Source organism: Mirounga leonina, unplaced genomic scaffold (genome assembly GCF_011800145.1).
Source record: "Mirounga leonina isolate KUSES-001 unplaced genomic scaffold, KU_Mleo_1.0 Mir_101609, whole genome shotgun sequence".
Lineage (NCBI taxonomy): Eukaryota > Metazoa > Chordata > Mammalia > Carnivora > Phocidae > Mirounga > Mirounga leonina.
This window is the reverse complement of record NW_023270164.1, coordinates 6750729-6778599: the sequence shown is the minus strand read 5'-3', so window position 1 is coordinate 6778599 and position 27871 is coordinate 6750729. Positions and strand designations below refer to the sequence as shown.

Sequence of the window (27871 nt, the reverse complement as noted above, 5' to 3'; positions counted from 1 at the left end):
CAAAATGAACAGCAATACTCAGCATTGGGTCTCAGTCTGGCAGCCAGGCAGTTAATTTTGCCCTTGTTTAGTTTTGCGTATGTGAGATGCTATTTAGAAACTTGTTCTGAGTATCTTTTGCAAGGTGAGGATATGTATATACTTGGGAATTTCCTTTTTCTGCATGCTTCTAGAACTAAACGTTGGGTTGGGGGATGTAGGGACAAGTGTTTCCTGCTTGCAAACACTAACGCTCAGTAAGAAATAAAAGATTATATATAACAAATAGGCTTAAATTCAGTAAGTCAGTAGCATGTTAAAAATTTACAAACATTTGCAGGATTCAGGTTACTCTAAGACATGTTATTAGTGAAACTTCTATCAATAAACAAAATCCATTATAAACTTAAGCTCAGATTGACTTTTATCAAAATTTATTTTACCACAAATATTATACCAAGAATTAACTCAATGTGCTTTTTAATTTTTTTTTTAAAAGAATGCCATTGTGTGGGGCACCTGGGTGGCTCAGTCAGTTAAGCATCTCTTTTTTTTTTTTTTAAGATTTTATTTATTTGTCAGAGAGAGATAAAGCACAAGCAGGGAGAATGGCAGGCAGAGAGAGAAGCAGGCTCCCCACTGAGCAGGGAGCCCGATGCAGGACTCGATCCCAGGACCCCGGGATCATGACCTACACCAAAGGCAGACGCCCAACTGACTGAGCCATCTAGGCATCCCAAGCGTCTGACTCTTGATTTCCACTCAGGTCATGATCTCAGGATCGTGGGATCTGCCTGTGTCAGGTTCCGTGGCTTGAGAATTCTTTCCCTCTCCCTCTGCCCCTCCCCCACTCATGTGCGCACACGCAATGTAATTTAACCATTCAGGCTGTTATGTTTATAGTAGAGACATGTAGGGATATAAAATGCTTACCAGTAATGTAAAAAAAAAATTTTTTTCCTTTGAGAACATGAGGGAAAATTTAGTATGGTTATATTTTAAAACCATACAAACAGAAATGCCAAATTTCAGTTTGGTGGTATTTGCTAACATTGTCAGTGCAAAGTAATATAAATTTTTTCTGAGCTGCTAATTTTTCTGCAGATTTCCATTTTTATCCTCACATGATTCTTGGTTTTTTTTTTAATATAATTCTGCTTTGACCTGGTCTTTATTCCATCAATAGCATGCACTTACTAATATACGACTGCGCACTAATTGTATACAAGCCAAATCTCATTAAAATAAATTTAACCCTAACAAAATTGTTCATACTCTTTAACATTGATTCCCCAGCCATTGGCCCACCTGAAGTTTGAAGAATTATTCTAACTATAAGAAATTCTCCTACTCTGTGACAAACTTATGAATGGATCCTTGGACTTTGTCATAATAGCTTTTACATATTTACTCAATGGCATTCTGGTTCTCTGTGTGACCAAAAAACTGAATAAATGCTGGACAAAGTTTTAAGAACAGGTGCCGTATTACATCTCCTGATTACAATCATATGATGTCCTATGCAGCTATATCGAGATACATTGACTAGGAAAAAATAAAATACACCCAGTTTTTCAATTCTGTTAAGCACCCCCTCCCTCGCTCCCTGACTCACTCATCTGCTCATTCGTTCACTCATTCAGTTATTCAGCAGATACCTATTGGTCACCTGTGTGCCTTGCAACCCACTAAGTTCCCAGGAGCCCTTGCTAAATAAGAGCCCTTTCTCTTAGAGCTTACTCTCCAATTAATTTTGAGCATACATGAAAATTTCAGAATTTGCTCCCTTTAATTCTAATCTATAAGTTTTCTTTATTATAAAATATTTCAAACACTCAGCAATATACCAAAAATAATAAAGCAAATACCCAAGTACTATCACACAGGTTTAACAGACATTAACATTTTGCCATGTTTGCTTCAAGTCTCTCCAGCTGTAACCATTAACTTTAAGTTGGTGTGTTATGCTGTGGATATTATGCACATTATATACTTTTATTGCATATCTATAGATCCATAAAGAATATGGTATTTCATGTGTTTTTGTATTTTACATAAATGATTTCACATGGTGTATACCTTTTTGCAGTTGGGTTTTGGGGGGTATTTTTCTATTCAACATTGTTTTTGATAATTCTCCATGTTGATGCATGCAGGTGTAGTTCATTTCATTGAAGCGTGGTGTAATACTCCATTTTGTGAACAGTTTATTTCTCCATGCCTTTACTGATGGATACCCAACTTAGGTTGTTTCCAGTTGTTTGATATCATGAACCAGCAGTTCACTGAGCATCATTATGTATAAGTTTTCTTGTAAACATGTTTGAGTGGTTCTGTCAGATATGTACCTAGTATCAGACTTGGTGGATCATAGGGTGTGCCTATTTTCAATTTTACTCTATCAAAGCATGGTCCAAGATGGCTGAGTCGCTTATAAATCTGTTTTAAGTAAGGTGTGGGTTCAAGTCCTTATTGCTAGGCTATCAAATTCTTAGCTCATCTGTTGTTTGATTTTTACTGTACAGTATTTAAATTCTTTCTATTTGATCTAAAAAGTGATAGATAATGGGTGATATCATTTTATAATTAGAATTTATTATTTCATCTGTTATAAAGATTTAGGCATAAATGAATACAGTAGCAAATTATACAGGCTCTTTAAATGAGAAAGAACATGCATTTTCTGACATTTTTGTCAGTCCGCCAATCATTTAACTTACTTTTAAATGCACTTTAAATTAGTATTAAGTGCTTGATTTTGAGTAACTACGTTAGTGACTTGAGAAACCATGACATTTTAATTATTCTGTTGTTAAAACCATAAATTTCAGTTAACTTTATAATCTATGTTAAGAGTGTTCGCTTAACAGCATATTTTGAAAAGACTTTACATACAGATTTAAAATCTAGTGATAAGTATAAGCTTTTCTTTCCCTTGAAATAGTTTACAACTAAGCAAATAAAATATCACAAGTAAGCAAAGAGCTTTGAGCAGATCTGAGCTTTGCAAATGCTAGAACTTTGTTTCATAATTTTTAGTTCTTTAAGGAATTTAGAGGTTGTATTTTTTCATCCTTTTTCATGTGTTTACCGCAAGTGCTTTAAGAAGTAGACTGAATTTTAGTTGCAGCAGATGTATCATGCAGGGAGTATCCTGGTTTAAATTCTGAAGTGCTTTCACTTCTGCTCGCTTCCCCTTGAAATCGTCTAGAAAGAAGTTGGCACATTATTTTGCGGATGTTACTGGACATCAGGAAATACATGACTGGATCTAAGCAGCTATTGAAAGATGAGAAAACCAACATGATCTCATTGGTTTTGTGAATGATTTCCTTCCAATAGCAAGACGGCCTATTTAGCTGTGAAGATATATAGACAAATCGGAAGGCATGATAGGGAACAAAACATACAGTAAAAATGATAAGTACGATAAAGGAATTTCGGGCTGTTTTGGCATATTTACCAGAGTTGGGAAATTTTGACCTCCTTTTGGAAATCCTCAGTAGATTCTTGCCGATCTTAATATATGAAAGGATTATTAGTAAGAAAATTAGCCAGAACATTACCACAAGAACGTAGTTAAAAATTGCTTCTCCTTTGGCATTATGCTTCTCTCTATAATGGAAACACACTGTGGAATTATGATCTCCTTTCTTAAGGGTTAAAGTAATCATAGTTAAAAATCCAGCAAGAGCAACTGTCCATACTGTACAGCAAACGTAAACACTTTGTTTGGTTGTTACTGCCCTCCGTTGTTGTATAGACCGATTAATTTTTATGTAGCGATCCAAACTGATAAATCCAAGCAAAATAATGCTAATGTACATGTTCATATAAAATAGTGTTCCCACAACCTTGCAAAGGATCACACCGAGTGTCCACTGGTTCCCGTTAATGTGATACATTATTCGGAAAGGCAGGCAGAAGATCAGTAAGAGATCTGCAATGGCTACATTCAGTAGGTAAATCTGTATGGAATTTCTTTTGCGGTGGATACCCAGAAATACATAGAGGGCAATTATGTTTCCAACCAGTCCCACGATGAAAATAACAGAGTAGGATATTGTTAACAGGCTAGAAAGTAGTTTCTCATCCATGGAACAGGCAGTAGTAGTATTTGGGTCTCCTGAGAGGTTCAGCAATTGGTTGCTGCGATTAGCCATAAAGCTACATTTCTGGGAGGAGGAAGGCCAGCTGCGGGCTGTAGCATTCAGCATTGTTACCATGTGACCTCTCATTGTCCGGTGTAGGGATCAAAAAGCGGAGGCGCTAAATGACATGTTCCTTGTGTGTAACTTTTATGTCTTCAGATTTTTCCTACAACAGAATGCAACATCGAGTCATTTGCCATTTTAATAACAGTCACTATAACTCGAAGCCCAAATAATAAATCATTCATTTTTAGACGTGAGAAACTTTAACCATCTACGCTAGGTATATAGCAGCATTACGGTATCACCAAACAAGCAGTAAATGTAGTAGAGCCTTAGGGAATGTTGTGCTCTAACCTTTCCTATGGCTGCGGTATACGTTCAAGGTTTGTTTTATTTAAACTTCCATAGGGAGTTTGTTATAGGAATAGAGACGGAGGTGAAGAGAAATGACAGCTCACACTGCTCAAAGATAAGGGTCAATTTCCCTAAAGGTAGTTACAGCCATGAGTGAGCTGGGCCCACTGCTGACCCCTGCCCAGCTTCCTGCCTTGACGCCTTCCCTTGGATATGGCAATCATTCATTTTGACAAGAGCTACCACACAGCCTAGGACAGATAAACTGTGGCAGTATTCCATGGTGGGAATAGAGGAGAGAGTCCTCAGTGTCTTCCTTTGCAACCTAAGACCGAGTTGGGTGTATTAAAATCATTTGCTTACAGGGCAGGCAGGCAAAGACCAAGAGAGCAGAGCACCTGCCTCCTTAAGCAGACTATTCTAACACTGCAACAGGAGAGCAAAGTAGCCGAACAAAACCAAGTCAGGTGGCAACGGCCGCCAATTAGGCCAGGCAGTCTCCTGACCTAGAAACCTAGAGTGATAGTTAGATGGAAAACAGGATGTGCATTCCAGGATTTTGAAATAACTAACTGCAGCTTACTATGCCCTGGGTTAGGTAATTTGCAACTGTTGCTAGAACCTTATAAGAGATAGAGTGTGGATTCCACTTGTTTGTGGCAGCAGAGAATGTTAATGCTACCTGTTCTTGGCCCTTTCCTGGGCATTGATTGCTATGAAGAACTCAGCCTGGGAGGCCATCATAAGGAGCTAGAAGACATGGAGAGAAGGTTCCAGGAGGTCTCATCCCTTTCCTTTCTTAGAGCGACTGCCCCTTTTCTCTACAGCAGCATCTTAGCAGAAGTAACGTAAAGATGTTCAGAGCAAGGTTACCAAAATCAGACCTAACTCTGTGACCTTGATCAAACCAATTAATCTTTTCTAAACCTCAGTTTTCTTATCTGTAGAAATGCACAACGGGTATGAAGAACTTAACCCTAGCACGTAAAAGTGCTCCATGAAAATTAGCTTAAAAAAAAAAAAAAAAAACCTTTGGACTAATCTCATTTTAGTAAATATTTCACACCTGGCTAAATACTACATGGAAAACAAAGGTGAACAAGACCAAGATCCTGCTTTCAGTGAACGTTTTTGTAGGCATGTGCATTCAAATTCTGAATGCTATAATGTAAAGTGGATTTGAATTATAGTAACTTCTTGATGTGGCATGGTACACAGAGAAAAAACATTTGGAAGAACTTAGCCTTTCTTAATATTCTATCTATAATTTGATCAAGAAGAAATCATGTCACTGAGGGTAAAATTCCAGTTTAAAATGTTGTCAAAAGGGGAAAATTGATTCCAGGAAAGAGGAACCAACTGGTGAAGAGGAAGTTATGTAATCCCTGGTAAGAGCCTGTCTGCAGAGTTCAGGTCCTTGGAGGAAGGGAGGCAGGAGGACCAAGTCTAGTCTGTCCTGTGTCTCAACTGCAGGAAGACCGATGTCGACAACATTTATAGAAATTTACAGGCATGCTTCTGGTGATCTGAGTTTCTAAAAGGAAAGGGCCATCTAGGAAGAAAGGCAGGCTGCCAAAAAATGAAGCTGCGATCTAGATTACCAGGAAGAGGAAAAGGGTGCCTGAAGGAGGGATTTGCCTTGTGTGGTTGAGTGGGGAGCTTGCAGAAGCTCAGGTAGAAACCTCTCATAGCCCCCGATGAAAGGGAACTTGATGGCAAGTGATAGGATTTTGAGAGCTCAGATAGCCAAAACGACTGCGAGGACTCCTCTGTAAGTGGTTCTTTTTTTTTTTTTTTTTTCCCCTTCTCCCGTGCTGTATTTTAAACTCCGTTAGGGTTAGGAACCAAGTCCTTTTCGTTTGCCTCTGTGTACCAAGTGCTCAGCCCAGTGAATATTACTGAATGAAAGAGGGAAATCAGTAGACGAGTAGGTGAAGTTCTACATGCGGATCTCAAAATCAGTTCAAGTACAGGAAGGGCTTTAGCTGCAGTAAGAAACGAAATTGCAATGGACTGTGGTTGCTGTGTCGGTAGCGCGCTGCAGCTGCAGCAAAAACTAACCCCCTTCTTTGGTTAAATTCATAGATAGGGAGTGTCTTAAATGAAGACCATTACTCCTCATCTGAAGGGTGTTACTGCCAGCTGGGAGGGCCTCACCTGGAATGCAGTGTTTCATCCCAGCAGCACACTTGGAAACTGCCACAGAACAAAAGGGGACAAAAGCCCAAATCATGTCATAGGAGCAAGCTGAAGGAAACAAGCACCTCACCCTGGAGATGGATTTCACCCTGTGATCCGTGTTTTCAGAAAGCAGTACAAGGACTAGTAATAGAAACTGCAGAGACAGATGCTGCCTCCTGTTAAGGAAATGTTCTAGAATGAAACCGTCTATCTTGGGAGGCGGTAGGGGTCTTAGCACCAGAGATCTCAAGACTACCACTGATTGGGTGCTTTGTAGAAAAGATTCTCGCTGCCTCTCAATCTGGGCTGCATATTAGAATCCTTTTGAGGGCTTTTTAAGGATACCAATGCCTGGCTCCAACCCCAGATCTTCTGATTTAATTGGTCTGGAGTGGGCTCCAGGCAAAGGTTTCCTTTAAAAGCTCCTCAGGAGATTCTAATATGCAGTGAGAATTGAACCCTTGAGCTAGATGGCTGGACCATTAACTAATACTTATTTAGCAGCTGCAGTGTACCAGGCACATTTATATTACGTCATTTGCATAATCCTTATTGTAACCTTGTGAGGTAGGTATTACAAAAGAGGTAGTGAGGGATCAAGAGGTTGTGAACTTTACCCATGACCACACAGCTCTTAAATGGCAGTACCCAAGCTGGAACTCAGATCTGCCTAGCTTTTAGGGTCCATGATCCTTTTCGCTAAACCTCACTCCTAATCACATAGGATCAGCATTTTCTTTTTTAATGCTGAGTTATGTCAGCAGTATTTAGACATGATTCCTTTAACATTATCCACATTAGCGATTTTTTTTTTTAGCGATTTTTTAAAAGATTTTATTTTGAAGTAATCTACGCTCAATGTGGGGCTCAAACTCACAACCTCGAGATCAAGAGTCACATGCTCTACCGACTGAGCCAGCCAGGTGCCCCTCACACCAGCAATTTTAAGAAGTTTGTCCCCCTGTGTTAGTGCTGCGCTGTACCCAGCACCACCACCCCCCGGCCAACAGTTTTCAACTGGCTCATGTCGGAGCTGCTGTACTGGAGGGCAGCGCCCAGTACTTTCTGCTGTGGCCTCCAAAGAGCCCAAGGTTTTTAAATGCACTCTGGGTATGTTTGTGAAAACATCTCATTGCTTTGTGAAAATACATACCTATTTGGCAATGGCAGCAATCTTTCCCTGTAATTTGACTTGCTGGTGACCGAGTCTTTCAGGCCATGCTTCAAAAATTGCATTAATTGCTGCATACAGAATAAAAATTGGAAGCACGTTACTGTGGGAATAATACTATTAGTAGTTCATTAGGTTTTGTTAAAACTTAACTGTGTCTAAAAGAAACATTTAAAAAAGTTTCAGTTGAATTAACTAACACGTATTTTACTTTTTCTTTTTTCTAATATTCACCTTACTTACTTCTGAAACACCAAACTTAAAATTTAGTTCATCTGGCAATTACCATAAAATAGTAACAATATAATAAAGTACAACTGGTGCAAATAGGGAGGCAGCAAAACAATAAAGTTAATAAGTGATAGATCATTTAAAATACATTGGAGATAAAATTTGTTGCATATGAACATAACTCTTAATGGGTTCAAGTAGCTCTGCAAGTCTTTATGGCAATATACAAAAGACAGTATAACCAACGTGACAATATTGATAGTATGAGCTTCAGTACCCACAGTGACCTATAGTACTTCCAGTAACTAAGAAGACAGCCTCATTTTAAGTCAAATCAAGGCAGAGAGGTATCATTCAAGCAGTTTACTCAGGTCTCTAAAAAGCAAAGCACTGCTAGTCACCATGAAGCAGGTTTCACTTTTAGTATTCAGATAATCAAATTTTAACTGAAATAATGGGTCATTTATAGAGTTGAAATCAAGGAGTACTCACAGGTCAGGCTCTCATGCAGTAAAAGGAGCAGAACCCCAAGCTTCCCTAAACACAGAGACTAGTCTTTGTATGTCAGCTGGGCTCCTCCATCCGGTCGTGGTACAATTGGTTGAAGTTGTCTTTTTTTTTATATTTGCATGTGGTAATAAGGTTTTTTTTCCCTTTTCTTTTTTCAATATGCCATCCGTCCGATTCCTTGTGAAAATGTTCAAAAGCCCACCAGCATGCAACCATTTTATGTGTAAGCTCAGTCAACACTTCACTTTAGAAAATTATTTCTATCTTTTGTATGAATACCTTTCACCTTCACAGTTGTGGGAAGTTTGCCCTTATCCCCCAAATAAAGAAGTTTTATAAATTCTAAGCAGAATTATGCATTTTCTATTTTTCCTAAGAAACAAGGCATAATAAGCACTGAATATCTGTTTCTTTCAGGATTCATTTTAGAAATTAAGTTATTCACATAAAATGGCAGTCCTGTAATGAACTGTACTAACATCAGTAATGAATTATTTTATTCCTTAGTTTTAAGTTTTATTTGATCTGTACATTATTTTAGTAGATTTTCATGTATCCCTTTACGACCTTGGGTGTATTTTCTAAAACAATGTTACACTCTTAGGACTAGATGAGATTTGTGATGGTATTCTCCCCTTTTTATCACTACGATAAACTCTCGCAAGTAAATTGAAATCTCTGTTTTAAAGAAAATAATGAAGGGGGGCGCCTGGGTGGCTCAGTCGGTTAAGTGGCTGCCTTCGGCTCGGGTCATAATCCTGGGGTCCTGGGATCAAGCCCCACGTCGGGCTCCCTGCTCAGCGGAGAGCCTGCTTCTCCCTCTCCCTCTGCCTGCCTCTCTGCTTACTTGTGCTCTCTATCTCTCTGTCAAATAAAATTTAAAAATCTTAAAAAAAAAAATAAGGGATTCTACAGTTTTTATTTTGGTCCTTGTCCAGTATTTAATGACTGTCTGTCCATCTATGTAACTGCTGGCCCTGTAGTTTCATGGCATTTCCCTTTTTTCGTTGTCATCTGAAATGAAAGATTAGTTTTTATCCTCCCCATAATTGTTACCCTGCAGCTTTGTTTACCCTAAATAATATTTAACTCATTGGGCTTTATCTAACATTCTAATTATTTCTGGGTACATTTACTTTCCTGAACTCATATTCTCCAGAGCTTTTGGTTTGTTATGAATATGACACATGGGACAGAATATTTTAAAATTGCTAGAATGAAAATATTTCGTAGCTCTTCCCCTTAGAACCCCTGAAAAGGAAGAGGATTACTGTGTTGGTCTGGCAGGAATTTTGTGTGTGTGCAGTGTGAGGAAAAAAAAAGGAAAAAAGAAAGAAAACCCCATAATATTAAACTTGCTTTCTTAACAGTTTTTAAACAGTTCAGTAGTATTAAGTATATTTTTATTCTTGTGCGGCACATCTCTGGAACTTTTTCATCATGCAGAACTGAAACTCTGCACTCACTGAACACTCCCTTTCCCTACCCCTTGGCAATTACCTTTCTACTTTATATGATTTGGGCTATTGTAGATAATTCATTTGAGTGGAATCATACTGTACTTGTCCTTTTCTGGCTGGCTTTTTTTCATTTAGCATAATATCCTCAAGGTTCACCCATGTTCTAGCATGTGACAGGACTTCCTTCTTTTTAAGGCTGCATAATGTTTCATTGTATGTGTATATATCACATGTTCTTTCTCCATTCATCTGTCAGTGGGCATTTGGGCTGCTTCCACCTCTTGGCTATTGTTGTGACTAATACTGTGATATACATGGCTGTGCAAATACGTTTTGGTGATCCTGGCAGAGTTTTTTTTATATATAACTAAATAGGTATTTATTAGCATTCTGTTTCACTAAATCTAATACAAATATTTTTATGTTATACTAGCTATTTTTCCACACCTTAGCCTCCGTTTGCAAAATACTAATTCTGTTTTAATCTTCAGTGCCCTGGTGACCCTACTATGACCAGATTTGAGTACATACAGTCCCCAACTTACAGTGGTTCAACTTCCGATTTTTTTACTTTGCAACAGTGTAGAAGCAATGTGCATTCAGTGGAAACCGCACTTCAAATTTTGGACTTTTCCCAGGCAAGCGGTATGTGGCCCGATCCTCTCCCGTGTTGGCTGGGCAGTGGCAGTGAGCTACAGCTCCCAGTCAGCCACGCCGTCACGAGCGTCAGCAAGCACTATACGGATAACCACTCTGTACCCGTGCAGTCATTCTCTTTGTCACCTGGGGTATAGTATCCAATAAGTTACCTGAGATACTTAGCATTTTATTATAAAATATGCTTTGTGTAAGACGAGTCTACCTGACCGGAGGCTAATGTAAGTGTTCTGAGCATGTTTAAGGTAGGCTGGGCTAAGCTACGAGATTCGGGAGGCTAGGTGTATTAAGTGCATTTTCAACTTACAGTATTTTCAACTTACAGTGGATTTACCGGGACATGACCCCATTGTAGATTGAGGAAGATCTGTAATCTTTTTCTGGTTCTTCCCTCCCATGAGCCTTTTCCGATTCATTCTGAGCTTTCTACTTTCTGTCTCTTCTGTTCTTAGCTCATTCTCATGTATCTTCTTCCTCCTTTATTGGTAGCTTAGCTTGTTCTTTATATAAAGATAGAAGTAGAAAAGCATAAATAAATGGATACGTTTGTCTGGCACCATCTATTACTGATATCACCATCCTCTCTTTATCTGAATCCCAACCCTGGTTAAATTCAGCTCACCACCTGCTCCAGACCTGAACCCTGCTGGCTGAAATGAGGGCTACTAGGTATACACCCAATCGTGTTGATTGTTCTCACTTCACATTCATGACCACAAACCTCAAGTGGGCCTCTGTGCTGCCAGCAGTCCTGCTGTATTTCCTTTGTCTGTTGGTTCTCAAAGCATGGCTCCCCCCAATAACATCAACGTCACTCAAGAACTTGTTAGAAATGCATGTTCTTGACCTCATCCCAGACCTTGTGAATCAGAAACTCTGGGGGTGGAAGCCAGCAAATCTGTGTGACTCTGAGGCTGAAGTTTGAGAACCACTGCCTTAGTCAATTCATTGTCCCATTGTTTGAAAATATTTTTTCACACCTTCACACTTCTCAAGTTGCCAACAACCCCCTCTCCTTCCCTACTCCCGCCTGATGATCACTTTTATTTCAGTGTAAATAGAAAACAGAAGTACTCAGAAGAGAACTTCCTCATATTCCTACATCCCCATCTGCTTGCATCTACAGGTGCTCCTGGACCCTGCCTTCTTCACTGTCGCTGGGGCCAACCCCTCTCCCCACCTGCACATTATATCCCATCCCTTTCCCCTGGAGCTGTATATTCCTCTCCACAGGGTCTTTCCCATCAGCACACAAATGTCTCTCTCTCAGAGACAAAAACAAATCTCCCTGAAAATCTTGAGATGCTGCTATGGAGCCGTCAATCATATTATTATGTGAAACTTTTGAATATTTATAGGTATTTTCTTATTTTCATAAAAGATAACGAAACAATGGAAGGATAAACCAAAAAATAATACAAATACTTACAAAAGAGGAAGGAGAGATTAAGGGGAAGGAGAAGGTACAAAAGCTAGACCTCTCTGAATGGAATTTGTTTACAGTTTTGACTTTGGAATTATATACATGTTTTATTTTTTTAAAGATTTTATTTATTTGAGACAGAGCATGAGTGGGGCGGGGGGTGGTGGGTAGGGGCAGAGGGAGAGGGACAAGCAGACTGCCTGCTGAGCAGTGAGCCCGATGTGAGGCTCAATCCCAGGACCCCGGGATCATGACCTGAGCCGAAGGCAGACATTTAACAGACTGAGCCACCCAGGCACCCATGTATATGTTTTATATAATCAAAACATCAAATCAAGTCAAAATCTAATTCAAACAAATTGGCCTCACTGGGTAACAAACTGAAAGCATAACCACAAGGAGAATTCTTTTATTTTTTTTTATTTTTTTTATTTTTTTTTTTATTATGTTATGTTAGTCACCATACAGTACATCATTAGTTTTTGATGTAGTGATCCACGATTCATTGTTTGCGTATAACACCCAGTGCTCCATGCAATGTGTGCCCTCCATAATACCCATCACTGGGTTAACCCATCCCGCCAACCCCCCCCCAAAACCCTCAGTTTCTCAGTGAACCATGAGAGACTATGGACTCCGAGAATTCTTTTAAATGACTTTAAAATCGGGTGGTTTTGGGGGCGCCTGGGTGGCTCAGTTGGTTTAACGTTCAACTCTTGATTTCACCTCAGGTCATGATCTCATGGTTGTGAGATAGAGCCCCACATTGGGCTCCGCACTCAGCAGGGAGTCTGCTTGAGAGTCTTTCCCTCTCCCTCTACCCTTCTCCCCACTCATGCTTTCTCTCTCTCTCTCTTTTAAATAAATAAAATCTTTTATAAAAATACGGTGGGGTTGGGGTTTGTTTTTTTTGTTTTTTGTGTTTGTTTTTTTTTTTACATATTTTAGACTTGGAGAAAAGTTCTGATAGTAATACAAAGAATTTCCATCACCTTTCACTCAGATTCCCCATGTTAATATTTTTGTACATTTGTTTTATCTTTCTCAGTTTTTCACTCTTCTCTCTTTGTCCATCTATATAGTTCCTAAAAATAAGGAATTCTCTAAATAGCCACAGTAAAATAATCAAAATCAGGGAATTTATGTAATCTACAGACCTCGTCCCAGTTTCATCAAGTGTCCTAATAATATCCTTTTATAGCAAAAATAAAAACAAGATTATATATCGCATTTTAGCTGTTCAGTCTCTTCTGTCTCCTTTGATCCCTTTCATCTGAAACAGTATTTGAAGAATATGGGCATGGGCCTGGTACTTTCTAGAATGCCCCTCAGTTTGGGTTGGTCTGATGTTTCCTCATGATTTGACGCAGTTATGTCCTTTGGCACGAATACCACAGAGTGTTGCTGAGTGCTTGTCGGTGAAGAAAGCACATACTCTTAATTAGTCCCACTATTAGCAGTAGTAACTTTTATAGGAGTGTCTGCCACGTTGCTCCTCTGGAAAATTACTATTTTACCTTTTGTAATTAATAAGTATCCTGTGGGGAGCTACTCTGAGATTATACAAATATCTGTCACTCTTCAAACTTTTACCCACTAGTAACTACCTTTTGATGGTTCTCACTTGAATCCATTATCATGATGATAACTGCCAAATAGTGATTTCTAATGCCAGAATTTCTTCTACATTTATTAACTGATTTTCTACTTACATGAAAGTTTTTCCTTCTCTCTGTTTATTTACTTATTTATATCAGCACGGACTCATGGATTCTTACTTTATTCAATAGCGAAAATTTGACTGGACATCCCTGGTAGGATATATCATAAGGACAAAAAGAACCACAAAAAAATTTTAAACAGCATACGGTGGTTTTGTTGTTACTGGTAATGTGTACTTTTATACACACACCCTAGGGGATAAAGCAAATGAGTAATTGTGTTAATGTCATTAGGTACCAACATTACTTGACAAAATCAAAGAAGTCAAGTAAAAACTCTATGTAAAAAAAAAAACCTATATATCAGTAGGAATTGATTTATTTTTCTCCTTCCAAAAAGTACATATTTTTTAGCACTGTCCATTGAAAAGTCAAAGCAGGGATAACCCAGTAATAATAATATACCAAATACCCATATTGTGAATTTAAGTACCATTTCCCACTAAACAGAAATGGGACTCCTTGGAGAAATGGTTGGTTCCAGATCTGGGGCAAGAAATGGACAAGACAGACCTCAGACATCTTCTGCCTGAAAGCGAGGAACTTATCAGACTTTAGAGTCTTAGAAAAGGGCATAAGAGCTGACTTAAAAGAGCTCCTGCTGGCTAAAAAAACGGGATAATTTGAGCATCAAAATGAATAATGACTGTAATTGGTTTAAATGTATCAAATATATAAAAACCTATAAATTCACGGGGCGCCTGGGTGGCTCAGTTGTTAAGCATCTGCCTTCGACTCGGGTCATGATCCCAGGGTCCTGGGATCAAGCCCTGCATTGGGCTCCCTGCTCCGCAGGAAGCCTGCTTCTCCCTCTCCCCCTCCCCCTGCTTGTGTTCCCTTTCTCGCTGTGGCTCTCTCTGTCAAATAAATAAATAAAAATCTTTAAATAAAAAAAAAACCTATAAATTCACAATAATACCCAAAAACCCTTCATTGATCACCTTTGGAGGTTGCCTGGCAACCAACTTGTTATTCTGGAAATCGCTCATAGCAGCTTTATTCATAATATCCCCAAACTAGACACAGCCCAAATGTCCCTCAGTAGGAGAATGGACAAACTGTGGTATATTCATACAAGGGAATATTTACTCAGCAATAAAACAAATGAACCACTGATCACAACAAAATGGATGAATCTCAGAAACATGCTGAGTGAGAGAAGCCTTACATAAAAGAGTACATACTATATGGCTTTGTGTATATGCAGTTCTAGTATAAGCAAAACAAACTTTCTTTTGTTTTTTCAGAATAAGCAATACTTGCTTATTCTAAAAAATATCAGAATAGTCATTTGCACTGGGGGTGTAACAGCAGAGATTGAGTGGTGAGAGGATGAGGGAGGTTTTTGGAATGAAAACATGTTGATAGGGATACAGGTTACACAGTTCTATGCAAGCTGTCAAAACTCTCCAATGGTACTCTTAAGATTTGTGCATTTCACGGCATATAAATTTTATCTTAAACTTAATTTTAAATATTAAACTCAAGGGGTGCCTGGGTGGCTCAGCTGGTTAAGCATCTGACTCTTGATTTTGGCTCAGGTCATGATTTCAGGGTTGTGAGATTGGGTCCCACATCAGGCTCCACACTTTGTGAAGTCTGCTTAAGATTCTTTCTCTGCCCCTCTGTCCCCACCCTGCACGCACGCTCGCTCTCTCAAAAAAAAAAAAAAAAAAAAAAAAATTAAACTCTAATGACATGTACTGAATTACAGTGAAAAGATGGAGTGATGATTGGATAGTGGGATGAATAGATAGATATTTGATAAAGCAAATGTAGCAAAATGTTCATTGTAGAATCTATGTGGTGAGTATGTGGCTATTTACAGTTCTTTCAGTTTTCTCTGTTTTTGATAGTCTTCATAACAAAATACTGGGGAAAACCTCCATTTTGGAACCCCTAATTATGGAGCTGGGCATCATTGGCTGCCAAAAATCATGAAAGAAATGTCAGTGGTGAACTTTGTAAAAATGGATCAAGGCAGACAATACCTGAACCCACTGACCAATCCTGTTGCTAAAAGTAGGACAACCAGGGGCGCCTGGGTGGCTCAGGTGGTTAAGCGACTGCCTTCGGCTCAGGTCATGATCCTGGAGTCCCGGGATCAAGTCCCGCATCGGGCTCCCTGCTCGGCGGGGAGTCTGCTTCTCCCTCTCACCCTCCTCCTTCTCATGCTCTCTGTCTCTCATTCTCTCTGTCTCAAATAAATAAATAAAATCTTTAAAAAAAAAAAAAAAGTAGGACAACCAGACATTATGTTCTTCCTGATATGTTATAAAAAACTAAAGTATTAGTGTAAAAAAAACTAAAATTGAACGTGAATCTAATCAAGCTTCTAGATCTAACTACCAATTTACAGAAAACACAGGAACATGTTAAATGATACCATGTAGGTCCTGTTAGCCAAGTCCAGATTGTAGATGATTCCACAGGGGAAATTACCTCCTATCTTAATGAATCAATGGCATGAATGTTTTTTAAAAAGGTAAGAGGAGGATATGGTATAGAGTCAGAGAGATATAAGACCTATAACCATCAAATGCAATGTATGGACCTTAAATACCATTTTGAACTAACCAACTGTAAAAAAAAAGAAAAAGAAAAAGAAAAAATCTTTGAGATAGTCAAGGAAATTGAATGTGGATTGGTATTAGATGATATTTAAGAATTGTTCATTGTATTGGATGTGATAATATGGTTATTTTCTCAAGTCATCTGTTAGAAATACTGAACTAATAAAAGGTGAAATGAGGGCGCCTGGGTGGCTCAGATGGTTGGGCGTCTGCCTTCGGCTCAGGTCATGATCCCAGCGTCCTGGGATCGAGTCCCGCATCGGGCTCCCTGCTCCTTGGGAGCCTGCTTCTCCCTCTGCCTCTCTCTCTCTCTCTCTCTCATGAATAAATAAATAAAATCTTTAAAAAAAAAAAAAAGGTGAAATGATAATTGTTTTAAAAGACTTCAACAAAGGGGCACCTGGGTGGCTCAGTTGGTTAAGCGACTGCCTTCGGCTCAGGTCATGATCCTGGAGTCCCGGGATCGAGTCCCGTATTGGGCTGCCTGCTCAGTGGGGAGTCTGCTTCTCCCTCTGACCCTCCCCCCTCTCGTGCTCTCTCTCTCATTCTCTCAAATAAATAAAATCTTTAAAAAAAAAAAAAAAGAAAGAAAGACTTCAACAAAAACAATGGGGATAGGCGAAACAAGAATAGCAGAATGTCAATAACTGTTAAAGCTGGGAGATGGGGGTGGGGGCACCTGGGTGGCCCAGTTGGTTAAGCGGCTGCCTTCGGCTCAGGTCATGATCCCAGGGTTCTGGGATCGAGCCCCACGTTGGGCTCCCTGCTCAGCGGGAAGCCTCCTTCTTCCTCTCCCTCTGCTGCTGCTCCCCTGCCTGAGCACACGCTCTCTCTCGCTCTCTCTCTCAAATAAATAAATAAAATCTTTTTAAAAAGGTACATGGAAATTTAATAATCTGCTTTCTCTAATGGCAAATACTAAAAAGTTTTTAAAAGGAAACTTCCTTGGCTTCTCATTCTCTTTTAGCTACATTCCATTCCCATCTCTCTGTTCCTAGTACAGTAAGGTTTTGAAAGATACTTGAATTTACTATCTCCACATCATCTCTTCCCATTTTTCTTGAACCTGATCCAATGGAGATTTTTGTCTATATCATCCCACCAAAACCCCTCTTATCCAGGTCACCAGGGACTTCCAGGTTGCCAGATCTAATGGTCTGTTCTCAGCTCTCATCTTAAATGGCCTCTCACTAGCATTGCAGGACACCATACTGCTCTGATTTCCCGCCTGCTTCACTGTCTAGGCAGTCTTCCTTTGCTAGATTGTTGTCATCTTCCTGACCTCAAACATTGCTGTGCACCAAATCTCATTCCTCCGATCTCTTATCTTTTTTTTCTAAGATTTTTAAAATTTATTCATTTGAGACAGAGAATGAGCAGGGGAGAGAGGGAGAGGGAGAAGCAGAAGCAGACTCCCCACTGAGCCGGGAGCATGATGTGGGGCTCGATCCCAGGACCTAGAGATCATGACCTGAGCCAAAGGCAGACGCTTAACCATCTGAGCCACCCAGGCGCCCCACCCCCTTCTCTTTCCTACTGGCAGTCCGGGGGCTATAAACACTGTGTGCGGGGTGCCTGGGTGGCTCAGTCGTTAAGCGTCTGCCTTTGGCTCAGGTCATGATCCCAGGGTCCTGGGATCGAGGCCCACATCGGTCTCCCTGCTCCATGGGGAGCCTGCTTCTCCCTCTCCCACTCCCCCTGCTTGTGTGCCCTCTCTTGGTGTGTCTCTGTGTGTCAAATAAATAAATAAAATCGTTAAAAAAAAAAAAAAAAACACTGTGTGCTTTTGATCCCAAATTTATATCTCTAATTCCGGCCTTCCCTCTCCCATCTTTTAAGATCTCACACTCAATTTGTACAAAACCAAATTCTTGATCCCTCTTATAAACTCTTCCTTCTGTGTTCCCAGTTTTAGTAAATGGCATCTTCATTTTCATTCAGTTGCTCAGAACAGAAACTTAAGTTGTCATACTTACCTCTTTCTCTCACATCCCATATCCAGCAGCAGTGCCCGTCAGCCTAACCTTTAGAACGTATCCTGAATTTGACCACTTCTTGCCATCACTGCTTCTGTCACTCTATAATTCAAATCCCCATCTTCTCTTGCCTGGACAACCACAGAAGCCTCCTACCTGGTACCTTTTCTTCCACTCTCATGCCCTTGCAATCTCTTCTCCACACAACAGCCCAAGTGATTCTTTCAAAACCTGAAACTGCTCATAATGCTCCCCTGCTCACAACTTTCTAATGGTTTCCCATCTCACTCAGCATAAAACCCAGGGTTCTGGCCATGACTCCAAGCCCCAGACCATAGAGCCTTTGACCATTTGGATCACATTTCCTACCACTCTTCCCCTGCTCATTTTTTCCCTCCAACACAGTGGCTTCCTTACTGTTCTCCAAACACACCAACCCTCCTCATGCTTCTAGGTCTTTGCACTTACTATCCTATTCCACCCTCCTGGAACCTGCTTCCACATGACCCATTCTGCCCCTTCATTCTGGTCTGGGCTCAGATACTACCGTATTAGAGAATCCTTCTCTGACCCAACCCCTTTACTAAATAGCAGCTCCCTAGTCTCCAAACCTATAACATTGACCTCCACCAGCTTTTACCTCATGCGCTTAACACTGCCCAGTCTCTTATATTCATTTATATGTATTGGTTTCCTTTGTTTCTATCTTCCAATTTTATGACTTAAGGATTTATTGAGAATGACAGAATCCATACTCTGATGAGAATTACATAAATCTTAGTGTAACATTAAGTTAAGAATAAATGTAGTCAACAAACTATAAAGGGTATACTTTGGGATTCTCATTTAAGCTTCTACTTCTCCTTAATAAGCTGATAGAACTGGCCAGGAGACCCTGGCTAGGTTTAGTTTATAGTTTCTTCTTCTGCATCATGCCCCTCCTTTCCTAGGTTTGTTCATTTATTGCACCCCACACTAGACTCAGGCTAGGGCTATCACTTTCTTCTTCGTCGTCTGTGTCATCCATCTCTATTTAAACCAACCAAAAGTTCTTATGAAGAGCAGTCTCTATCAGTTGGTTTCTGCAGAGCTTTGCTTGCTTTCCCATAAACCCTCCCGGCTACTTTGTTTCATCTCTCTCTCTCTCTCTCTCTCTCTCTCTCTCTCTCTCTCTTTCTCATATGCACGTTTATATTTAAGGGCTCATCTTTCTTTGTGTTAGAGCCTCTGTTGTAAGGTCTTTAAATGTCTTTGGACAAAAAAAAGTAACTTCCAAAGTAGAACCCTGATGCTTTCATTGAACAGAGTAAGGATCCCTCACACTTTTCTGCATCATTGTCAAACATCTCTCTGGGTGCACCAGTTCAGAGTTTTATTGCACAGGATTGGGGGGGGGGCACTATCATATAGGCTAAACTGAGCTAAAACTATGTCATGTTATAAATGAGCAAGTATGGGAAAGAACAAAAATACTTTCCATGCCTAAAGAAGCTTGCTTTTTTTCACTAACCCATATTTTAAAAGCAGGTCATATGTGACATCCGTCATATTGGGGAGCATAGTATTTGAGCAGAGACCAAAGGTCCACACAGTTAAATGCTTTCCTGAGACCAGGTCCTACAGAGAGACTCTCATTGTGACCACGAAGCATATGATTCTTAGGGAGCCCTGGTCACACAGCTACTCCTTGGGAAGGATGTCTTTGCCCTGGACCAGAGGCCAGCCAAGTCGTCTCCTCTCTTCCTTCCCATTCCCGCAAAGAGGAAGGGCAGGTCCAGAGAAAAGACATGCCCAGGGAGAACATCGAATTCCCTGGGAGCCAGGTTCAGTTAAAGTCATTAAATCTGGCTCTTCTTACTTGGGGATGGAATGAATAAAGTAAAGCAAGAGGATGATAGGAGGGTGGACAAAGAAAGAGCCATTAGCATCCCCTAAGGACTAAGATACAGTGGCTCTGTAGGTAAAGTCAGAGGTTTCAAGAAACATTTTGGCAAGAGGTGTAAAAAATATTTTTCCTTAAATGTAGGCTATGAGAAAAAAAAAGAATATTGCACGAAAAGGTAGAAAATACATCTGCCATACTTGAACACTCCTGCTTCCTGAGTAATTCTTAGCACCTACCCTACTCTTAGAAGCAAATAGTCCCTGAAAAACGTTTGATAAAACAGGTAAGTCTTTGGAGAAATCAACCTGAAGTGAGAATAGCACAAATAATTCAAACATCCAAAATAATTCCAGGAGTTTTTAATGTATTACTATACAGTCATGTTATTCAGTTTTGTGTAAATTGAATTGCTCATCTCTAATTAATCCTTATCTTTGGTTTGTTGTTTGTCTGTTTTTCTTTCCAGCCCCACTGTGTTCTCCTCGCCTCAAAGGAAAACTCGGCACCTGTTAAACTTGGGGGCTTTGGGGTAGCTATTCAATTAGGGGAGTCTGGACTTGTAGCTGGAGGTAAGAACGCTTTTTTAAAAATTTCCTTCAAAACCTGGTCACTTTCAGCCTGGTGTAAAACTTTCAAACTAAATATTAGCTCATCCTCAGTGTTTCATACCCATTCCACCCCCTACCCCACCCCCAAGAAAGTCTATCATAGTTTTGAATTTAATAACTGTAGTTATAACTAGAATTTTAGTACCTTAAGAATAGACTCTGTGCTTTTATTCTTTGTATTCCCACCACTTGGCAGAGAAGTGACCCTGCATACAGAGATTAAAACAGTGTTGGAAGAAGGTGTTATCTGGGGCAAAGTGACTTCTTTTTTTTTTTTTTTAATTTATTCATGAGAGACAGAGAGAGAGACAGAGGCAGAGGGAGAAGCAGGCTCCCCGCAGAGCAGGGAGCCCGATGTGGGACTCGATCCCAGGACCCTGGGATCATGACCTGAGCCGAAGGCAGACGCTTAACTGACTGAGCCACCCAGGCGTCCCTGGGGCAAAGTGACTTCTAAAGTTGAACTGGCCAGGGAGACCTGGCTGACTCAGTCAGTGAAGTACACGACTCTTGATCTTGGGGTTGTGAGTTCAAGCCCCACATTGGGCATAGAGCTTACTTAAAAATAATAAAGTTGAACTGGCCAAACAAAGTCCATTTTAAAGCCTATAGATTAACCACTTTCAGGTTTACATTAGTGGCTAATGTTTAATTTCATATTGTTTTCCCCTTTTTATTTATGAAAGAGTCCTGCTCAAGCCATCAATCTGTGTATTTGGGAAGAGCAAGCAGATGTAAATGCAGACTGATTTTTTTTATTAGCCAAGGCAAAACATAATTAGAAAATTCCCATGCCAGAAACAAAAGTATAAAAGTTAAAAATAGAAATTTTCTCCAGTAGCATGCAGAGGTGGATGCTGATTCCAGATTCAGGAATTTGGGTTTTTATTTATTCCCTTCAATAGACTCCAGCTCAGAATGCTGCCCTGTTTTTAGTTCTGTTCCTTAGCTTTGCAAATGACTTAGTTCTTCAGTCTACAAATTATCAGTCTTCTAGTCATGCCTTCGATTTTCCATCTCCAGATAATGCCAGCCTTCACAAAGAGGAAAAATATAAAAAATATCAGCAGAACCTTTTTGAACCTGTCATCTTCCATGAATACTTATATTAAGTTCAAATACCTGACAAATGATAAATATCAAAACAATAATCCATTACACAGGATATTTCATTCAATTTAATACACTATTACTAACACATCAAAGCAGCGTTAACATAGACCATCTTCTGAAAAATGAGCCAGGAGTCATAGTCGTATTCTTTAAATTGTTATTTCATCACATTGCCCTCTAAAATTAAATTATGTCTAGATTTTCTTCTAATTTTGCATTTTCTTCAAGCTAATCATTTCCAATAATATGAAAAATTGCAAGTTGAGTATAGTTTTAATAACTGATTTTTTTTTCCTAATTCAAAACTTCCATCTGTGATTAGAAGGACTAATCATAGGATCAGGTAGTAGCACATCATTTAATCGTAGACTCATTGAATCTCAGGATTCCAAGGGGGCCTTAACTTCTCCAGGCTTATAACCAGTGATCGCATTCCTTCATAAAATTCCCAGCGAAAGGTTGAGCTCTGGTTTAATTCCTCACATAGCAAAGAATTCACTGTGTTCCAGGACTGTATTTCCATTTTTAGAAACCTTAAGTCCTGAAACATTCATCTTCACATTGAGCGGAAATCTATCTTCTTAATCACTTACACCCAGTGGTGCTAATTGTGACTTTTGAAGCCACACTGAACAATTTTCCTCCTTCCACATGAGAACCATTCAGATGTTTAAAGACAATATCGTGTACCCCTAAGTCTTATCCAAATTAACTTGCCTAGGTTAATTTAGCCATTCCTCACATAAACTGGTGCAAACTCTCATGGTGTGCAAAGGACGGAGCCAAAACCGAGCACAACTGTAGGTACAGTCCAGCGCACAGGAGCTTGGGACTGTTGCTTCTTTTGCTGTGAGCCTTATATTTCTATCAGCCTCCCCAGATTGCATTAGCTTCTTGGACAGCCACATAACACCACTGGCTCATACTGATCTTGCAATTAACTACAACTCCCAAGTTGTGTTTAAACAATTGTTGCTATTAAACCAACTGTCTTAAATCTGATATTTTTACAGATCACCCCTCTGTAAAGACTACACAACTATAGGGGCGCCTGGGTGGCTCAGTTGGTTAAGCATCTGACACTTGGTTTTGGCTCAGGTCGTGATCTCAGGGTTGTGGGATCGAGCCCCACATCAGGCTCCACGCTCACCAGGGAGTCTGCTTGGGATTCTCTGCTTCTCTCTCTCTCAAATAAAAATAAATAAATCTTTTCTTAAAAAGACTACACAGTTATAACAAGTAACTTCTGATGATTACATCCCCAAGACTGATGGGATGAAATGAAATGACACAAAGTCCTTTTATATGTTCTATACTGGCCACATATAATGGCTTTGTTTCTCTTTGTCTGGATCCATATCCTGTTAATATTCAAAGTGGTATCAGCTTCATATTTTACCATGCATCTTGATTGAAGGGGAAAAACAGATTCGTTAGATTTACCTAGACATCTTCTCCACGTTAATCTACTTTCCTAAAGTCCTTGAGCCTTTCTCCTAAATTGTATGTTTTTAAAGCTGATTTTGAACCTACAGTGTGTCAGTTGTACAAAATTTATTTTTCTCAGTGCTTCTAGAATTAAAATACTTTCTGATGGTCAGAATGTCATTTCTTAACGTATCTTTCCTTCCAGTCTTGAAATAACTACTTGAAGCATTATAGTGTCTTTAAAAATACACCATATGTAGACAAGGGATAAATGATTTCTCTTAGAGAAAGCTTTCTTATTGTTTAAGGTACTTGTGAAATTACATTAATATTAGCTCATTTGCTAATGCTTATTAACAGAAAGCTATTTTCCTGTCAGTTGGAATCTTTGATTACTCAGTAGAATAGAAATAGAAAAGAATTCTCTCCTTTATATGTTCCATATAGTAGAAACCACTTACATGTATTTGCACTTAACCTACCTGAAGTTCCGCTATTTGGAAAACTCACCTATGCAGAAGATAACTAGGATCCTACAAAAAAATTATTTTTGCAGCCAGACATTTCTTGACCTTAATACCCATTCATGGGCCTCTCAAATGGGCATCTAAGAGCATACTCTTTGAAGCTGGCATGCTGCCATTTTTCATAGTTTTATGGTTTCATGTGCCTTCATACCTGGCACCTGCTACTCCCTCTGGTTGGAATACCTTTTGTCATTTTCTGTATCTATTTAACTCTTACTGCTCCTGAAGGCTGAGAGACTGAGCTAACAAACCTCCCCTCTTAAAAGCAAGCTGATCTTCACCATCCCAAGTTAGGTAACCCTGTTCCTTCTCTTCCATATTACCGTAACTATCTGGGCTACATACCTCCATGTAGTATTTGTTGCAGGGATTTGTAATCATATCAAAGACTGAGCTTTAGGAGGACAAGAGGCATCACGGCTTATCCTTCTGTATGTCCACAGCACCTCCCACTGTGTCTAGGACCCAAGCAGGCACTTGGGAAATGGGAAATTGTTTCTAAATGAAAGAACCTGCTTGCTAATCAGTTCTGGTTAATAGCAGATTTTATGCAACAAATTAGGAGAAGACAAGGCTAGAGAAAGCACAGTGAGAGAAAAGACACAAAAGCCTGACAGAAAAAGTATGTTGAGCAGATACCAAAATGTACACAGCATAGCCCCCTTTTAATACTGAAGAACTCAACCCTTGCTTACCTATGAAGTTCCTGAGGGCATTTTCTGTTCTGTGGCATAGTTCTTTCATTGATAGCCACAAGACAGTCATCTTGAGTCATCAAGAAAAGGTTGCGTTATGCGCATCTCGTGTAAAAGAAGTCAGAAAATTGTAGAAAGATAACCATCCAAAATTAAAAAGCTTTGGGTGTGTAAAGATTCAAGTCCTAGCTATTCAAAACCACTCCTTACCTGAGGTTCTAGGTAGAGAGGTCTTATTATATTATCCCAAAGTCTAATATTTAAATATTTAAATGTATATCTGAAGTATGTCATACACAGTGACATTTAATATGGCTTGGTAATTGACCACAAAATTCTAAGAACAGGAAGTCAAAGTCATAAAAATCAAGTGACCACAAAGAAGGAAAAGTCAAGCTATCACAAACAACGAGTCCAGGGAGGTTGGTGTACATTAAAGGTTAACTCTAGTCCTTTACATTTGACTGATCTGCACAAAATACTGTAAAAAGCTCATTCCTATATATTCTTTCCTCCATCATCCCTGAGCAAATTCTTGAACCAAAAGACATGTATGTTCCTTAAGGATGAACACTAATTCTCCACAGTGGAGTAGTCTTCGATCCAGATAAATGGAGAGAAGCTTCTTTTTGAGTTGTTTGGCTCTTTCTTGTGTAGGAAGTGGTAGGAGTCAAGTTGAGTTTCAAAATATCATGGTACCCGCACCCTCACTGGTACCTTGATCTCTTGCCCTGCTTTTCCCAGCCCCTGCTATCAGCACAAGGCGAATTCTCCAGTGGCCCCACTCTGACCAAGGCTGTTAATGAAGTACGAGGCTTAGCTCTCATCGTTTGACCTTCTTTGTGTTACCAGAGGAAGCAAAATGGGGCAATGGGGAATAAAAATCTTCCCTTCTAACCAGTACAGCTTCCACTGGTCTACTGCACATTTTAAATGAAAATATTTTCATTCTCTGAACCCCAAAGTTAACCTATTATGTGGGAAGAGAGGAACCATAATGATCCAAAGCAAAGGAATATCCCCAGTACACAAGCTAAGAGCTGCTTTATCCTTCACCATCCCAACCAAGTTTTGACAGTCACTAACTGGACCTTATGGTATATTTTCTCTAGCTAGATTAGAAGATCTGTAAGGTCTTTTCTTTTCTTTTTTTTTTTTTTAAACTCTAAACCACAATTCTGAGCTCTAGGTAAAGTATTGTGCAGTCTTCAAAGTAACAATTACCTTGGACTCAGTATGATGAGAGAGAAGGGGTAGGGGAAGGAGGGAGGAAAGGGGGAGAAGGCTGGGGCCTGCCCACAAGACGAGCTGCCGAATCTGGTGGGGAGTGCCCCTTCCATGGTTATTTCCCTGCAGGGCACAGCCTTTCTTCTACAGTAGAAGAAAAGACTCCCTTAGGGATACTGAGGTAAAGATGATTACCAGTGTGCAAATAACTGCTATCAGACTCCTTCCTGAAAGCCAACATTGTTGGGTGGGGGTGGGAGAAAACTCTTTAAAGAAGATGGAGGCCAAAGGGGATTGAATGAAAGGAGCTTCATGACTTTGCTTTGGTTTATGTCCTGTGTCTGCTGTCGTTCCTGCCAAATGTTAACATTCAGAGAAAGCTTAAAAATCCTATAGAAGAGAATATTACTAAGCATTCTTAATTGCTACAGTCAATTCCTAAAATCAATTGAACAGGATTTCAGATTCTGGGTCATATTCCAAATAAAAGTTCTCCGCTTTAGATTTACTTTGAGATTTTCCATTTGGCAGTCAAAAATAGTCTTTTTCTCCATGGATGTCTTCTCCTGCCCTCCCACCCCTGCCCCTACTCTATATTTTTAGTGATTTTCAAACGTGAAAATTAGAAAATTTAAACAACTTCATTAAACAAGAAATAGGTAAGTACCATGCACCCTGCTTAATGAAATAGGCAGTACCAGTATTAGAAAGACAAAGTACCGGGGTGCTTGGCTGGCTCAGTGGTGGAGCATGTGACTCTTGATCTCAGGGTTATGAGTTCAAGCCCCATGTTGGGTGTAGAAATGACTTAAAAATAAAATCTTTAAATAAAAAAAGAGGAAGAAGACAAAGTATCTATCCTGGGCTCAGTATTTTCAAGAAGTGATTAGATAATTTTTTTCCTTCTGCTTTTTTTTTCCCCTTTGATTTTATGGAGGAGGGAGGAGGTAGTAAGAGAATATTTATATTGTTAAACTTTTCCTTCAGACTGTTATTGTTCTATTTTCAGTTTTCAAATGAGAAAAAAAAGGCCATTTTATGTAAACATTTTTCCTTGATGTTGTTGTTTTAAATGTAGGACGTGTTGGAACACCTCATTTTATGGCCCCAGAAGTCGTCAAAAGAGAGCCTTATGGAAAACCTGTAGATGTCTGGGGTTGTGGCGTGATCCTTTTTATCCTACTAAGTGGTTGCTTGCCTTTTTATGGAACCAAGGAAAGATTGTTTGAAGGCATTATTAAAGGAAAATATAAGGTAATATTTTATGAACGTTTTATTTTTACATTGAGATTAAATTATTCTGGAAAATATGAAGTTACTGTCTGGACTTCCTGATTGTCATGTAGTTACCCAGTCAGAGAAAAGTTCTTTGCTGACACCATTGAACCCCTAGCCTTGTGAGACAGTATGGGCCTCAAGTAAATTTCAGAATCACTATCAGCTGCACTGTCATCTAGGCAGAAGACAGGAGACTGGCTTTAAAACAACCATGGCCTTCCCCCTCTGTCTGTGCTGTGGCCGAACTCTGTCCCAGGTGTTTGGAACCCAACCCTGTGTTTAGGCTAGAAAGCAGGGACCTTAGTCCTCTTTGATACCGTATCTGTACGTTCAAGTCAACAGTTCAGGAGTCATGGGCCCTCAGATTCACAAAGCCAGTCCTTTTACCATCAATACATTCTAGCAAAACTGCCCATTTGGCTAGGTCGAAGAAATTGGCTGGTGCCCTACTTATTTCAAATAAAATTCTAGTTCAGGGAAAGAATTTGGAATGACCCTTGGAATTTATTATAATAGAATCTGACCTTTTATTTTACCCTGGGTGAGGTGTCCACAAGAGATGTGAGCCCAGGTTTAAAAGTATCCATTCTCTGTGTGGTGACCAAACCTCCTCTTCAGGCTCAGCTGGAAAATAAACTTCTTTGGCCCTTCTTTGTGTAATTTGAGGAAAGGGCTTCATTTTTAAAGCTTTTTGCTTAATTTGTAAAGTGAAAATGGAAA

General features: G+C 39.6%; 2 protein-coding genes across 4 annotated transcripts in view; one reads left to right on the top strand and one right to left on the bottom strand.

Annotated features, from left to right (window-relative positions):
• Positions 1 to 27871, top strand: part of CASK (calcium/calmodulin dependent serine protein kinase) — a 346878-nt gene that overhangs the window by 188818 nt on the left and 130189 nt on the right. For all 3 annotated transcript variants that reach the window (XM_035003264.1, XM_035003263.1, XM_035003270.1), the window contains exons 6-7: positions 20742 to 20844; positions 26952 to 27127. In XM_035003264.1, coding sequence (XP_034859155.1) covers positions 20742 to 20844; positions 26952 to 27127 — 279 coding nt within the window. The remainder of the gene's footprint in view (positions 1 to 20741; positions 20845 to 26951; positions 27128 to 27871) is intronic.
• On the bottom strand, positions 1750 to 8619 carry GPR34 (G protein-coupled receptor 34). Its single transcript, XM_035003281.1, has 3 exons — positions 8563 to 8619; positions 7822 to 7910; positions 1750 to 4296 (listed from the first exon to the last, which is right to left on the bottom strand). Exon 3 carries the CDS (start codon positions 4215 to 4217, stop codon positions 3081 to 3083), a length of 1137 nt encoding a protein of 378 aa, XP_034859172.1. The 5' UTR covers positions 4218 to 4296; positions 7822 to 7910; positions 8563 to 8619; the 3' UTR covers positions 1750 to 3080.